Source organism: Petaurus breviceps, unplaced genomic scaffold (genome assembly GCF_028583685.1).
Source record: "Petaurus breviceps papuanus isolate PSGF00001 unplaced genomic scaffold, PetGlider_PUasm1.0 91041, whole genome shotgun sequence".
In the NCBI taxonomy this organism is placed as follows: domain Eukaryota; kingdom Metazoa; phylum Chordata; class Mammalia; order Diprotodontia; family Petauridae; genus Petaurus; species Petaurus breviceps.
This window is the reverse complement of record NW_027187400.1, coordinates 4,989,167-5,005,746: the sequence shown is the minus strand read 5'-3', so window position 1 is coordinate 5,005,746 and position 16,580 is coordinate 4,989,167. Positions and strand designations below refer to the sequence as shown.

Below are 16,580 nucleotides of genomic sequence, written 5' to 3'. Positions count from 1 at the left end.
GAGAGAGAGAGAGAGAGAGAGAGAGAGAGAGAGAGAGAAAGCGAGCCAGCAAGATCACACAAGCCAATGCACAAGCTGACTCTCTACCTCTGTGAAAGGGAGGGGAAGGGAAACAAAGAGATAAGGACGATGGGAACATCTGAGGCTTCAATAGAGTCAGGCTCCATCAAACAGCTCTTGCAATCCCAGGCACACTCTCCGACCCAAGATGCCACTCTGTGAACCTCCCACTTTCCACACAGAATTCTGCTCTGTCATTCCATCTGCAATCCTGCTGCAGCCCTTCCTACCACCCTGCCCACGGATGTCTTCTGAAGCAGGTGGGGTGATGAGGGTTGGGGGGAGGCGGGAGGGAGGCAGGAAAGAGAAGGGAAGGGGGTGGCAGTGAAGAGAGGACTGAAGGGAAGAAATCTGTACTCAAAAGGAACTCTCTTTTGGGGGGAAAATAAATAAATATATCTTTGCATTACCTAGGGAAGGCAGATGGGGGAGAAATAGGAACATGGGAGGAAAGGGAACTAAATAAAGAGCACCAACGACCCCTGAGGGCAGAGCGCAGGCTCTCTGCGGTACTCACACAGGCTGCCCAGCTGTCGAATGACATTTGCCAGGGTGATGTTGGTCTTGCATTCCAGCTCGCTTGTAACGCTAGGCAACGTCTGACGGCACAGGTGCCTTGGCTCGATGTTCCTCGTTACTAACGGCATGGTGGACCTGCTTCAGGCAATGTTCTGAATGATGAAAAACAACCTAAAAAAGAAATAACAGGAAAGTATTACTCAACCACAAATTCCAGGCACACTAGGGTTGTGTGATTTTTTTTTCCTTTGCTCTGATCTGAAACAGCTTATAGAATACTCCCTTCCCTGACCCATCTTTTAAAAAGCAGATTCCTTTTCTATATTTAAAGGGGGAGGGGGGAAAGGAGAAGAAGACTTAGCTGTTATAAGGTTTGTTGATAGATATAGGCAGCAATGGAAAACCTACCCACCTTGGAGAAGCAAGAATTTCCCTGGCCAAATATTGTCTCAGCAGGCAAGGGGGGTAGGATTAGAGAAAAGCCCGTTCAGCAGGCACTGGATGGCATGGACACCATCCTTGCAGGGATGGTAACTAGGACAGATTAGGTTCCAGGCCACCAACTGTACAGGATCAAAAAAGGGCTTCTGTCATCTGTATCTCCATGATGAAATCAAGCTGCCAATAGTGATTTTTCCCTTCCACTGATACACGTCAGGACATAACCTTTCCAGTTCTTCCTTGATGGGTGACTGTTAAATGTGCAACTAAGTACTTGCTGCCAGAATCTACTAACACCACTAAAGTTTAGTCTGTAAATTGACAGAATGAAAGAACGTCAAAGAAAATTTGCCTGTTCAATATGCCAAACACAACGCTGTGCAAAATGTGCTGTGATATTCCCAACCCTGCCCTCCCTCCCACCCCTTTCTACCCCAATATCTCTTCTCCCTCCAGTCTAGGCACAATACACCTGGGCTGAAAAGCTCTTGAGACAGCGGGAAGCATCTCCTGCCAACGAGGAAACCTTCTAGTGACTGTTTCTTATCCTGTTGGATGAGTCCCTTTCCCTAGGAAATCCTCTCCTCCCCCCCCAGATCCATTGTTTTAGACTTCATCTACCAAGTTCCTAGTTTTACAAGGGTAGGAGGGAACTTTACTCTGAACCAAAAGGATTTGACTTATAGTCAAATGACAATGGCCAGGTCCTATTTTCACATTCTATAAAACTGATGAAATCTAACACTGTCTAATGGCCTTTGTACTAGAGAAATGGTGAAAAGTCAGGGTACACATCAGCTTATTCAAGTTCCCACTGCTACGACTCCTCTAAAAGGCAAAGGCACAGGCTTACTTACACAAAAAGCCTTAAAACAGACAGAACACTAATGCACCAAATCTCACCAAAAGATTGGCCCCAGCTACAAAATGCTTAAACCAAGCTGATCATCACAGATCTGAAAAGCTAACCAAGATACTGACTCAGAAGAAGTAAAACGAAGCCCTTCAGGCTCAAAGGGGGAGCAGTACCCTTTGGAACAGACTGCTCCTTGTCATGGACATTCTGATCTGCTCTGAGTAAAAATAAAACAGGAAGCCAACAGCTTGGGGAACAAGATTTCCTGTCACCAACAGCAACAGCTCAAGAACCAAGAGAATCAGCTGCTTGCTCATAACTTTGAACCTCCCTTTAATAGTCATTTCATGGCAGCTGGGCCTATCTTTGGGGTGCAGAGGTGTTTCCTGAATGCTATTCTACTATGTAAGTAAATCATTTCCATTCCACTCCTCTGCTAAGCTCCTCTCCAAATGAGGGCCCTTCCTTACTGGAATCCCAGGCTTCTCCCGTTAGTAGATCTCTTCCAGCCTTTCATTTCCATGAAGCACCGTGACCCAGGGAATGTGAAACACGAGCTCTTAGTGAGGGTCACTAGCTTTCTGGGCTTCCATAACTAAACAGTTAGGTGAGAACTGAAAATGGGAAGAGAGCTGTGGAAATCCAATGAGAACATGTATAAATCATAAAGCACTACCTTATTGGTGGAAGGGAAGGGGAACCTGGAAAGACTTGTACAAACTGATGCTCAGTGAAATGTGCAGAACCAGAGAACACTGTACACAGTTACAGCCACACTGTGCGATGACTGACTTCACAGCAATGCAAGGACCTAAGACAGTTCCAAAAGACTGATGGGAAATGCCCTCCACATTCAGAGAAAGAACCATGCAGTCCGAATGCAGAGCAAAGCAGGCTGTCTGGTCTGTTCTGTTGTGGTGCCTCCCATTGGTTCTAATTCTTCTTTACAACATGACTAATGTCAGACTGCATCGGGGAGGGGAGAGGAGAGAGAGTGGGGAAAATTTAAAACTCAAAATCTTATGGAAATGAATGTTGAAAACTAAAAATAAATAAATTTATATTTTTTTAAAAGAAGAGAAGGGGGACACAAATAAGAGCCTCCTTGGGTCCCATATACTGATACCTGGAGGTTTCCAGGAATCCAAACATCTGACTTTTCCAGTAGAACCAGAAATGCAACGGTGGACCAGGATAACTCAGTCACCACTGGAAGCCACATCAGTGTGTCACCTGAGAAGTTGTCCTGGCCTCTCCCAAAGGTCCAGACAGCCTGGAAATTCTGGGAATGCGGTAAAGATGAGCATGGCCACTGGCACCACATTCATTCCAGACTTTCCCTCTGGATACCTGATTAGGAACTGTGGATTCCAGACTGTCTGGGCAAATGTCTGATGGGCAGCAACTTTGAAGCACCAGGCAATGTGGCACAAACACTTTACTATAGTCTGTTTTTCTACCTACCCAAGGTACAGAAACTCAAATATGGTAAATTATCTGCATGAGTATTCGTTCATTCAGGGAGACCTGGGTTCCTGGGTGTGGAATTATCATAAACTAGACTTGCCAGCCTGCCCATGACCAATTTTTAACCCACTCCCCACAAAAATCAGCCTTCCTGACAATCAGTTGGTATGTGGCATGTGCATGGGGAATTAAAATATTTTAATTCTCACTTAAGCAAAACAAATACTTCTCTAAGGAAAATTCCCTGCTACAAAATAAAAATTATGCTATGCATTCCCAAAGCCAAACAGTAATGACTACTGTTTGATATTATCCACACGGTAACCCCTCCTGGATCAGTGGGCAATGAAGAGCAACTCTAACAACAAAAATCCAGGCCACATTTTCCAACATTTAGATGAAGTTTATAGGATTTGGACTATGCCATAGGTAAATGCAATTAAACTTGGTGTGGAGTAGCTTTGGAATCTTTGCTGTCTGAGGGAACAGCAAGAACACTGTACTGGAACCAGGGAGCCCAGGTGGAGTCATAGAATGTGAGAGCTGAAAAGAACTAAGACTACGTAATTTCTGCTCTTCAAAAAATAGATACAAGGGCCTGGCCAAGTTGCATATGTCTCCTAGACATCAATTTCCTTATTCATCAACAATCAATCAATAAGCATTAATTCATCACCTCCTCTGAATGTGCTAAGTACTTTTCAAAGTGCTGGGGATGTAAAGACAAAGCCCAAACAGGCTTTGCCCTCAAAGACCTTACCTTACATCCTCTAGGAAGAAACAACACATAAGGAAATACAAAATATTTACAAAGACAATAAATAAATATGAGGGCATTAGGGGAGGCACTAACACCTTGGTCAATCAGGAAAGGTAGGTCTGCACTCCAAGGTCCTTCTGAGATCTGACCTAGACTCCTTGCCTCATCCCACTTCTCCCTTCACACAGCTGCTGCCTAAGTACCACTTGTGAACTAGGCCTCTGAACCTCTTACCACCCTACTGTGTCTCCCCATGAGGTAATGGATTCACTATAAACTCTGGCATTCAAAGCCCTTCATGGTTCATCTCCACCCTCCCTTTTTAACTTTTACCTACCATAATCCTTTGCATACACCTGGACTACACTCCCCCCTCCATCTCTGCCTATGGACATCCTTCACCCGTTGTCAGGTCTTCCTGACCTCACCAGCTAGAATCCATATCTCCTGTCCTTGAATCAATTAAGCCATTGGGTTGGACCTCTCAGGCACTTAATAATTTTCTATTTTGAATGACAGTTATTTGTAGGCATGTTTCACTCTTTTATTTAACCATGAACATTTTGTGGACAGTAAGTAACTCTCTCTCATCTTGTATTCCCAAGGCCTTATAGATAGTATGAATTTGATAAATGCTGAATAAATTCAAATTTAAGAACTTTTCTTCTGTGCACCCAAGCTATCACCTCCTGACATGGCCTACCTATACTTTAAAACCAAGCTGAAGGTGACTAAGTTCTTTCCCTGGGTCTCAGTTTACCTGATGCCAGGACCTGCAGGGGCCCCCAAAAAGTACAAATGGTGTTTTGGGAAAGGATTTCCCCAAGGAAATTCTGACTTTTTTTGACCAGCTCCACATCCCCATTACAGACACAAATATTCTTCCCATCTTTCCCCTTCCTTGCCTATTTTCTGCCTCAGTACACAGCAGGAAAATGCTGGAAACTAAAGATATCCTGGCCTTCAAGGTCTTCATCTGAACTAGCTCCAGAGCCCTATGGATCATGACAAAGCACTGGAGCCTGTCCTGTGTTTGTAGACATAGAGAGATACCTGTTATATCCCTGAAGTCTTACAATGTTCAGGCTTGACACTGAGTCTAAGCCCTAAGTCTCCTCATGGGAGACACCCCCAGGATTCAAGGTCTCTTGGCTTTGTTCAGGTGAGGTGTCAAGATAGCGATGGTTGTTTCACTGATTCCCCAGGCAAGTTCTGCCCTGTCCCAAGACCCTAAAAACAGTCAGGAGAAGAGGGATGGGGGGCTGCTATCTTCAGTCCAAACTCTGAATTCTTATTATTGTCAGGGAAAAGGATAGGTACCTGATTGCTTCTGCAAAGTTGTCTTTCTCTAAGCCATTTACCAAAGAAAATATAGCTTCCTTGAACTAAGGTCAGGTCATCCAATGATAACTAAAGATTTCAACAGCAACACAACCTAAACAGCAAGGAACTCAGAGCTACAGCAACAATCACCACCAGAGCTAAACCTCCTGTAGCATTTCCCCTTTGAAATGCAGTCCAAAAACGCTGATTAGCAATGGCAGGGGATGGGGGTGAATGTGGAGGTTTTTGTATGTGTGGCAATTAGGACTTCTGCATTCTCCCAGTTCTACAGACGACAGCATTTTGGGCAGGGGTAGGTGAGAAAGGGGGTTTGTTTTCTAAGCCTGGTTTTTCTTTTGGTAGACTTTAGTAAATATTTCATTTAATCAAGGGGGGTGTTCATAAATGGCTATAAGAATTTAAGCTAAAATGCTCCTTCTTCCCTCCCAGTTTAAGTCAAAGAGGGTGGGCACTCAAGCTTACAATAATTGAGTCTGGCTATTGAAATGTTTAAAGAAAGATGAATTTACTGTGGCATGCAGAACCTTCACTACCAGGCAGCAACCACAGGCAGGAATGCCTCATTATAGGCTTAAGCACCCACCCACTTCCTGTTGAGATACAGGGTGGGGCTGAACATACAAATATAACCAGTCTCTTTCTCCAAAAACACATAACAAAGCGTTACTGGCAAATCTGTTTAGGTCACAAGGCAAATGTAACAGAAGAGAGGGCAAGACAGAAGTAGAATTCCTGGGATGGATTTTATGAACAAAGAAGATAACTGGGGCAACTAGAGGAGAAGCTTATTTGAGATTTGAAACCAATCCTTCTCTTCCCAGGCTCTCCTGAGCTATGGAGACCCAAGTCATGCCAGCAGAAGGGGAGCTTTAGGGAGGCCTTGGGCCTAGTGGCTGGGTAGCATTCATCTGAAACCAACCTAGCTAAGTCTGACAGACTTGTCACCAATTGCTAGCCACTAGGTGACATTTTTGAGGCACAACAACCTATGAGAACATTTGCTAAGGCACCCAGGAGTTTCAGTCTCTATCAGGGAGGGAACACCTGCACCAGTGAATTCACATATCCTTTAAGTACTGAAGAAGTATCTACTATTTGTGCCCTAAGCTCCTATTAAACTGTAAGCTTCATGAGAGCAAGGATTTCATCTCGTCATATCTGAAGTGTAGGTTTATCTCAGTCCTTGATATGCGGTGGTACACACAGCAGATGTGTACATGTTTGTCAGACTTTCCAATTTCTGAAAAAGAATCCCAGAAACTCTGGGTCCACACCAAGGTCTATCCCGTTGTGTCCCCCACCCCGCCCCCACAGTTGCTTTCTCTTTGGAGCAGTAGCATGGTAGCCTTCTTAATGTATAGTTACACTATCATACTGCTTCAATTCATTATTTAGTAGGAGATGCTCAGACCTGTAGAGTCTATACCTTGTTCTTATCCTTTTAAGCAAAAACCGCCCTTTTATTTCCATTCTATCACTCGTCAGTCAACCTCTAATATTAACTTTATTCAAATCTAAAACCTTAGACTCATTCCTGTTTTCAAAATTAGCTTCTAATACTGACTTCTCCATAAGGTCTGCTTCAAACATAGCCAGAACTAGTCCTTCCCTTTTTTTTTTTTTTTTTAAATATACCAGAACTAAGTTTTCTTATAAAGAAGACAGTATAAGAGACTAGAACTGGGAGACCTGGACTCTAGGTCTTCTTTACCAGCAGAAAGCTCCTGGAAGCAAGGAAGGCAGGGTAGAAGAAACCAATTTATTCAAAGTCACAAGAACTAGAAGTTACCTATGAGGTCATTTGGTCCAATTCCTTTATTTTTGCTTTTTGGAGGGAGGAGGGCAGGGAAATTGGGGTTAAGTGACTTGCCAAGGTCACAAGGCTAGTAAGCAAGTGTCTGAGGCTGCATTTGAACTCAGGTCCTCCTGACTCCAGGGCTGATGCTCTATTCACTGAGCCACATAGCCGCCCCCATTTGGTCCAATTCTTATCTAAATAAGCATCTGCTCCACTCCTGTGTTTGGAGTGCTCTTTCAGGCACTGGGGTGAAACAGAAAATGTAGGGAAGGGAAGGGCAGGGCACCTGCTCTGTGGCACTTTACAATCATCTCAGTTGATCCTCACAATAACCCTGTAAGGCAGGTGCTATTATGATCCTCATTTTACAGATGAGGGAACTGAGGCAAACGAGTTATGACTTGCTCAGGATCACACAGCTAGTTAAGTGTCTGAGGCTAGATTTGAGCTCAGGCTTTCCTAACTCCAGGCTCAGCACTCCATCCACTGTGCCACCCAGCTACCTAACAAAAACAACAGCAGCAGCTGCTGCTAACATTTATTTAGTGTCTATTATATGACAGGCACCAGGTTAAGCACTTTACAAATATCATCTGATCTCACAGAGCTTATAGTCTAGTATGAGAAACAAGACACACAGATTAACTGCAACATGCATTGTTACATGGAAACTTAAAAAGCAAAGGGCTATTTACTACATCCCTGGCAAGTGGTCATCCAATCAAAGCTTAAAGGCCTTTACTGCTTCCAATGCAGCCCATTTCACTTTGGATCTGCTCTTAGGCTACCTTTTGAAGCGGAAGGTGTATTAGGCAGGCTCTCCCGCCCAGACCCCACTCTGTGGGGGAAAGGAGTGCAGGTGATTCAAAGGCTCCCTTGCCTCCTCATTCCCTCCTCTCTCTGCCTCTGCCTGTTTTCCTGAGGTAGATCCCCTTGCCACCAAGCCCTAGTAAACCTGATATTTGAAGCAGGTGCCTTCAGTATCTCTCTCAGATCTACCTATCCAGCCCTAACTTCTGTGCTGACCTCCAGTCTTACAACTCAAAATGCTTATTAAACATCTCAGACTGGATATTCCGTAAACAACTCAAACTCAACATGTCCAGAACGGACCTCATCTCTTCCCTCAAGCCCTCCCCATTTCTGAACTTTCATATTACTGTCAAGGGACACCCCCAGGAGCCATCCTCAACTCCTCATGCTGTCTCATCTCCCACACCCAAGCTGTTGCCAAGGCCTGTTGATTTTACCTCTGTGACAGCTCTCCAATACACCCGTCTTCTCTTCTAAAGTTGCCACCACCCTGGCGCAGGCCCTCAACACTTCACACTTGGACTATTGCAATACCTACTTCAAATCTCAACCCACTGCAGTCCATCCTCCATTCAGCTGTCAAAGCAATCCTCCTCAAGTGCAGATCTGACCACGGCATCAATATTCAATAAATGTCAAGGGCTCCCTATCATCTCCAGGGCTCAGTGTAAAATCCTGTTTGGCATTCAAAGTCCTTCCAAATCTGCTCCCCCCTAACCCTATCCACTCTCCTTTTAGCTTACTGCACTTCCACACACTGTCCATGCCCCTGCCCCAGTGCAGTCCCTGTCCTCCAGCACCCTGAGCACTCCAGAGGTCTGCACTAGCTGTTCCTCCCACACCTGGGAGCACTCTCTTCTCATCGCCAATCCCTGGCTTTCTTCAATCCCAGAGAAACTCCATTTTCTATGAGAAATTCTTCTGCTATCCCTTAATGTGAGTGCCTTTCTCCAATTCAGCCCATCTATACACAGTTGTTTGCATGCTGTCTCCCTCATGAGACTGTGAGCTGCTTGAGAGCAAGGGCTGGTTTTTGTCCTTCTTAGGTGGTTAATAAATGCTTACTTGACATTATTGATCCTGTGATCCTGCTTCTCATTAGTACAAAAGTATAGTTGGATACAGTATCCAGAAATGTCATGTGAAACCAAGTTCATTTATTGAGTCTTTAAGAAAAATTTCTTCATATAAAATTTTATATTCCCATCTTGACTAAAATACCCAGTAGGGATCTGCACAGTATTATTATTAATAATAATTCTTGTGTTTATACTGTATTTGTACAATTAAATGATTAATCACAATACTTCAAAAGATCTGTATTTTTAGTTTAGTTAGATAGTTTCATGAGTTGCTATGTCCTCCAAATTAATTACCTGGTGGCCAGTCTTCTGCTAATGAACTCAGACCTGGACCAGGAAGCCTTTCCAGGTTGGAGTTAGGAGTAGCCAGAGTTTATGTTCCCACTGGTATATCCTTGGAAAATCTCAAGTCACTACAATGAGGCAAGTACTAGAAGAAAAACAGCAACAGCCACACATTTATACAACTCCTTAAAGTTTACAAAGAATCCTATTCACAACAACCCTGTGAAATAGACAATTAAAATATTAAATTGAAACTGGTAACATTATCATTAATACAATTAGAACTTGGACTCAATGATTTCTATTCCATTCCAGTCCTAATGTTTTATATTTTACTTTTACCCAGAGAGCCAACATTTTACCTGCCCAAACTATCAATAAATTTCTTGCAAATTCCAAATAAAATTACATGGTTCCAGTAACTTCAAACTACCTAAGCCTTTCTATTTTTCTCTCTAAATGATCAAATACAAACTAAGAAGTCCAGTTCCACTCATAAATGCAGAAACCCTACCCGCAATTCCCATTGGTGTTCATGTACTCTGTCTTACCCTTGCGCAGCTAGGTGGCACAGTGGGTAGAGTGCTGGGCCTAGAGGCAGGAAGCGCAAGTCACTTTAACCCTATTTGCCTCAGTTTCCATATCTACAAAATAGAGAAAGAAAAGGCAAACAATTCCAAGAAAACCCCAAATGGGGTCATAAAGAGTTGGACAGGACCAAACAACAACTGTTTTATCCTTTCAGTCAATACTTAAGAGTATTGAATTACTAGGTCTGGAGCCATTAAGACTACCTGGGGAGTCTAATTGGGGAAAACTTGTCCAGCCTAGCTGACAGTTCCTCTCTGGGTCACTGAAAGTCTTTTAATAATATACTCAAGCACAATAAACCGCTGCTTAGTTTCAAACATGACTTCCATGTCTCTAGCTAATGCCAAAAGGGACTGGTCACCAGCTTGTTGTTGGTGACTAAAAATTCAGAACTGCCCAAAGGAAGTAATGCAGCCTAGGTGTTCTCAGATGAACAAGGAGTCATTAACCCAGCACTCTCTGTATATACCAAGGCTGGTGGTTATGAAAAAGTTGCTGATTCTACGTGACTCCCTTAACTGGGAATGGAGCTTAGGTCTTCTCTCCCTCCATACTCTCATAGGTAGGTATACTGGTCAAGAGCAAAGCTTTTCATGGACAAGCCAAGAAGAGTACCCACTGGTGGCTTAGACACAGTGGGCAGTTTTAGAAATAAGGAAGGAAGGAAGGAAGGAGATAATCAGAACCGAAATTCCCATCAAGCCACTGAGTAAGTCTCATTTCATCCTGCCAACAGTCTAACTGTTCCTTTTAATTTCTATGATGTCTTCACATTTCAAGTTTCTCTCTGCAGTATCTGCTCCCTCCCTGGGCTGGAAAAGCCAAAAAAGAACCCGACTTTACGAAACTGCAAAAGGCCAGGGGAAAAAAAAGGTTGCAGAGAAACAACAACAAAAAAGAAAATTCAGCAGAATGTTTTGCTGACAGCCCAGGGCAATATACAAACACACCGTGTGGTCACTGAACAGTCAGAAGCAGCAATCTAAGATGTGAACTGTTCACACACCAACCAAAGTAAGGAGAGAGACCCAGCAATCACAACTATATCCAAGCAACAGAGAGTGAGATTACAGAGCAAACTGGCTTGAAATTCCATATCCTCTATTCTATGCTGCCAATCATAACAAGGATTCCACCCTCTCTCCCTGCCCATCGCCTTTTACAGAAAGTCACTCTGGACTATAATCACTTACCACTCATTCCCCCAAAATGGTCAAACCACCAGTCTTCTCTAAATGTCTACTAGGGTCAACACGTGTTCAGTGCTTAAGGTGTAGTACAATAACTGAGACACCCTCCCTACCCTTAAGGAGTTTACTATCAGGTGCTAAGACAGAAATGGAGATAAATGGCATACAAGTCAGAAAACCCTAAGTATGTAAGAGGAATATTAAGAGACTAGATAGATGAGGGAGACACCACCACTCCTTAACAGGAATTTCAAGGTAGGACCCTATCAATCAACTATGACCTTCAAGGGATTCAAAATCCAGTTTGGGAAACATGACAAATCAATAAAGATTCAATGGGGATTGCCAAAGGTCAGTATGCAATAAACTGACAAATGTAGGCACCGTGAGAGTTCCAAAGATGGAGACAATTTTATGAGCTCCTTAGGAAAGACTTTTGAGCAGGGAAGATTTTAGATACACAATGAGAAGGGGAAAGGGCATTACAGATGAGGTAAGGTGATGATCAGGCAATTCAAATCTGTAAGGAGGGACCCAAATTCCACTAGTCCATCCACTCCATGAGAAGAACAAATAAAGGAGATGAGCTCTTTCTTTAGCTGCCTAGCATAAATAAGGAAGAGTTATTTACAAGGCCGAGATGCACACCCAGCACTGAACGACTAGTTGCCCAACCACATGTCACTACTCATCCAGAGGCATTGTGCAATTCTTAAAGTCATATTAATTTCAATCTACCTTAAAAAAAAATTAGGGGATGCCATACAATACATTTGAGGGGGAGAAAAGGTGTCATAAAATCAAATAAAGAGGGGGTATGTAACTCCAAAGAGGTCAGAAAGGAGTGTAAAAAGTAAACAAATACATCTGAATAGCCTACTTAATCAACTGGTAAATTCTTGAAATTGAGAATGATCACAGTAAATTTCTTAGTACTAGAAAGTCCTAGACTCAATAAAGCCTGACTAAAGAATAGCATAACATTCAGCCAATGGTCATGAGTTCGAATGAATCCTAAGTTTGTTCTGATTCTGCTCTTGGCGAACCTATGTGAGAACAGTCCAAATCAAACAACCATAAGCATCATCAAAAAACAACCTCACAGTTGGGCTTTTTGTCTACTGGCTCAACAGAGGCCAGGAGGTAGAAATAAAGTGCTCCTCACCTTTTGGGGTGGGCTCTGCAGGGAAATGTAAATAAACATTTTGAAGGAAAATTGGTTTAACATGGACGCTGCTTGATATGCAGCATACGTAAAGGGAATTTCTTTCCTGTGAGTTTCCTATGCTAATGAAAAACAGGTCAGAGCCAAAAAAAAGATCTAAAAGAAATGTCCTGGGGCAGGAGGACCTGAGTTCAAATCCACCTCAGATACCTGACATTTACTAGCTGTGTGACCCTGGGCAAGTCACTTCACCTGGATTGTGGGGTGGGGGACAGCAGTGCAGGGGGAAGAAACATCCCGAGAGGAGACTCCTAAAAGAAAACCAACCTGGATCCTAAATTGCTTGCTTGCCATCAAGTTAGAAATTGGGTTTCTAGATGAGGTCAAATTGCCCATAGCTGAGCAAGAATCCAGCTTTATTCATTAAATCAAGAGTTCTTAACCTTCTTTTGTGTAATGGACCCCTTAGGAGAAGCCTATGGAACCCTTCTCAGAATGTTTTTTGGGAATGTAATAGAAGGGATTAATTCCCTCCATTGAGTGGGAGGTTGGCAGGTTGGACTGAACAGTGGTATAAAACTATAAAAATTGAGCGCCATTAAACTGTATATCTAGGTGGGTACTACCTACTGACTGAGGAAACCAGCTGGTAATACTATCTATGTTTTACTGAATTTTTACTTATTTTCTTAAATATTTCCTAATACATGTTAATCTTCTGAGTACAGCTAGAATGCCAAGTCTGACACCTCTTGGAAGATCTAAGGGACCTTTAAACGCTACAATTCTATAATTCCTGCCCATCCTTCAAGGTCCTACTCAAATGTCATTTCATCCTCAAAAGCCTTCCTTGATTACCCCAGCAGGAAGTAATCTCTCCATCAGCAGGCCTCACAGCAGATTTGAATATTCAGGTCTTATTGCCTCTATAAGACTAAAATCCTTGGAGGGAGAAATTATTTCATATTGAAGGACTGATTATTGAGGGGAGGGATTATGAGTAACATTCACTTACTCATTCAAACTTTTAAGTGCTCATTACAGACAGTGCATTATGACACTGGGAAAACCACAAGTAAAACGAAACATAGCCCCTACCCTAAAAGCGCTTACAGTCTACTAGATAATGTACAAGCACAACAAAAATCGATGCAAGAAAAGTACAAAGTGATATGACATCCGATGAAAAGAGAGCATGTGCAGCTGGAAGACTCTAGGAAGGCTTCACAAAGAGGACAATATCTGAGCTAGGCCTTAAAGGCCTCAACTGGCAAAGCTGAGGGTGGAGGGTGGGTAGGAAGAGGGAAATATTCCATACAGGTAAGAACATGGATAACTGGCCGTGTAGCCTTGAGCAAGTTACTTAACCCCAACTGCTTAAAAAAAAAAAAGAAAAAAAAACATGGGCAAAAGCAGAGTGATAAGAAAAGGATGTCTCCATCTTCTCATCGGTAAAGTCAGGGAGATGGATCAGGTGATCTCTAAAATCCCTCAAGAGCTAAATGTATGATTCCATGATCATCCAGTTTGCCTGAAGTACAGAGTATATGAAGGCTGTAGTTTAAAAGAGGGTTATTTCTCTAAATCACCACTGATTAGAGAAATGCAAATTAAAACAACCCTGAGATACCACCTCACACCTTTCAGATTGGCTAGTTTATGACAGAAAAGAAAAATGACAAATGCTAGAGGGGATGTGGAAAAACTGGGACACTAATGCACTGTTAGTGGAATTGTAAACTAGGCCAATCATTCTGAAGAACAATTTGAAACTATGCCCAAAAGGCTATAAAACTGCATAACCCTTTGACCCAGCAATACTACTACTAGGTTTGTAGCCCAAAAAGATCAAATAAAAGAGAAAAGGGCCTATTTGCACAAAAATATTTATAGCAGCTCTTTTTGTGATGGCAAAGAATTGAAAATCAAGGCAATGCCCATCACTGGGGGAATGGCTGAACAAGTTGTGGTATATAATTGTGATGGAATACTATTGTGCTATAAGAAACGAGCAGAGATCCACATCCAGAGAAAGAACTCTGGAGTCTGAATGCAGATGGAAGCATACTATTTGTTCTCCTTTTTTGTTGTTGTGTTGTCTCTTCTTTCTCCTGGTTCCTCCCATTAATTCTAAAGCTTCTTTACATCATGACTAACGTGAAGACATGTTTAATATGAATGTATATGATGAGTGTATATCAGGTTGCACATCATCTTGGGGAGGAGGAGGGAGGAGAAAATTTAAAAGTAAAAATCTTACGTAAGTGAACGTTGAAAACAAAAAATAAATTATTATTTTTTTAAAGAAATGATGAGCAAGATGATTTCAGAAAACCCTGGGAAGATTTATATGAACTCATGCAAAGTGAAACAGGCAGAACCAGAAGAACACTACACACAGTAACAGCAATATGTTAAGGATGACCAACTAACTAATCTGATAAAGACAATAATTCATGACAATCCCAAAGGCCCCATGATGAACTATGCTATCCACCTCCAGATCAACTCTGAATGCAGATTAAAGCATACTTCTAAAACAGATTTTCTTTATTTTTATTGTTTTATTTTTGGTTGTGTTTTCTTTTACAACATAACTAAGATGGAAATGGATTTTGCATGATCCCATATGCATAATCGAAATCAAATTGCTTGCCTTCTCAAGAAGTGGAGGGATGAGAGCAAAGAAGAGTTTAGAAATCTAGTTTTTAAAATGTAACTGGATAATATCTAACAAAATAAAAAAAATTTTTAATTTTTTTAAAAAGAGGGGTTAATTAATGTAAGACTGAGGAAAATTTTAACTTCATCCTATAGATACCAAAAAACTACTCAAAGTTTAGGGCAGTGGAAGTGATGAACATTTTAAGATTAACCTGGCAGCAGGTTAGTAGAACTTATGGGTAGCGCAGCAGACTGGTGGCCAGAAATGTCAGGAGTTCTGCCAAAGGGTAACAAGGGAGAAGTAGTCAAAGATAACTATAAGGTTAGAAAGACAGATTAGAATGATAATACTGTGACAAATACAGCAATCAGAACAACAGGCTGGAGTGGAAGGAATGTTTTATCAAGGAGGCATTCACTGCATGGGAGGTTTCGACTATCTAAACAAGTCAGTTGCAACTCTAACATTCATGCATTTCACCATTTGGCACAGTTAAACAATTCGGTATTTTCATTCTATGTATTTTGAGAGCAAAATATTCTTAAATGAACAATCTAAATTGTGGCTATCTGAAAAACAACTCATCATCACCCACGACCACCAGCACTCCACCATGAAAGTCATTTCCAAGTATCCCCATACCTCCCCCATCTTTATGTAAGGGGTGTCACCTTTTGCAGGCTAATTTTTCCAAACACAAGAAAGTCTTCTAGACATATTTATACCAGAACTGATAGAGTGTTAATGAGGATAACACACTGTTTCTCCCTCTCTGCACCCAACTTTAGCCAGCTGCTCAGGGGCCTCAAATGTTTCACTCTCAACAACATAAACACTCATCATTTTAAAGCACCAACCTCAGAAAAACATGCTCAGCTCCCACTGCTTTTCAAAATAAACCAATGTTTTCATAGAGGTGAGCATGTAAGCTTCTAGCACTTCTGATGGGTTACTTTTATCAACAGTGACCCAAAGAAATGCTTTAAGCTTAATTCCTTGGGTATTATTCAACCCATCAAATCTTTTCACTAAGGACTTTTTTTGGGGGAGGGGGAAAGGGGGGAGCGCGTAGGGTACCTAGTCTTTTACCTCTGAAAGGCAGTGTGGTTTAGGGAAAAGAACACAATTTGGCATCAAGGGCCTAGGTTTGAGTCCTAACTTCAGCGCATCTTTCTGAATGACCTTCGGTGAATCAAGTAACTTCTCTAGGCCTCATTTTATTCATCTGTAAAACAGGGAAAATAAAACTTACACTACCTACATCTCTCGGGGTTGCAAGGACAATACTTTACCAAGCATAAAACTATGTAAGAAATGTGACATATTGCTACCTCCTATTAAAATGAACTAAAACACATTATTGGATAATTTCTAGTGTGTTATAATCTTTTAAAAATATTTTGATAAGTGTATTTCAATATAATTGGCTTCCTTTGTAATTCTCTTTCACATTTTATGAATTTAAAAAATGATTCTGAGAAAAGGGTCTATAGGCTTTACCAGCCTGGCCAAGAGGTCCACGACACACAAAAGGTTAAGAATCC

At 41.9% G+C, this 16,580-nt stretch overlaps 2 protein-coding genes across 6 annotated transcripts in view; one reads left to right on the top strand and one right to left on the bottom strand.

The window, feature by feature from the left end:
- PPP1R8 (protein phosphatase 1 regulatory subunit 8) overlaps nucleotides 1-16,580 on the top strand; it is a 373,418-nt gene that overhangs the window by 40,538 nt on the left and 316,300 nt on the right. The gene's annotated exons all lie outside the window — the stretch shown is intronic.
- The window catches only part of WASF2 (WASP family member 2), a 343,739-nt gene that overhangs the window by 25,098 nt on the left and 302,061 nt on the right, over nucleotides 1-16,580 (bottom strand). For 3 of the 5 annotated variants that reach the window (XR_011166638.1, XM_069079521.1, XM_069079520.1), the window contains one exon: nucleotides 578-750. Coding sequence is in view for 4 of the 5 variants with exons in the window: in XM_069079521.1 (XP_068935622.1) it covers nucleotides 578-707 (130 nt within the window). In the remaining variant the exon portion in view is untranslated. Of the gene's footprint in view, nucleotides 1-577; nucleotides 751-9,434; nucleotides 9,571-9,976; nucleotides 10,070-16,580 lie in introns of all 5 variants that reach the window. The other 2 variants (XM_069079523.1, XM_069079522.1) reach the window with 2 other exon arrangements.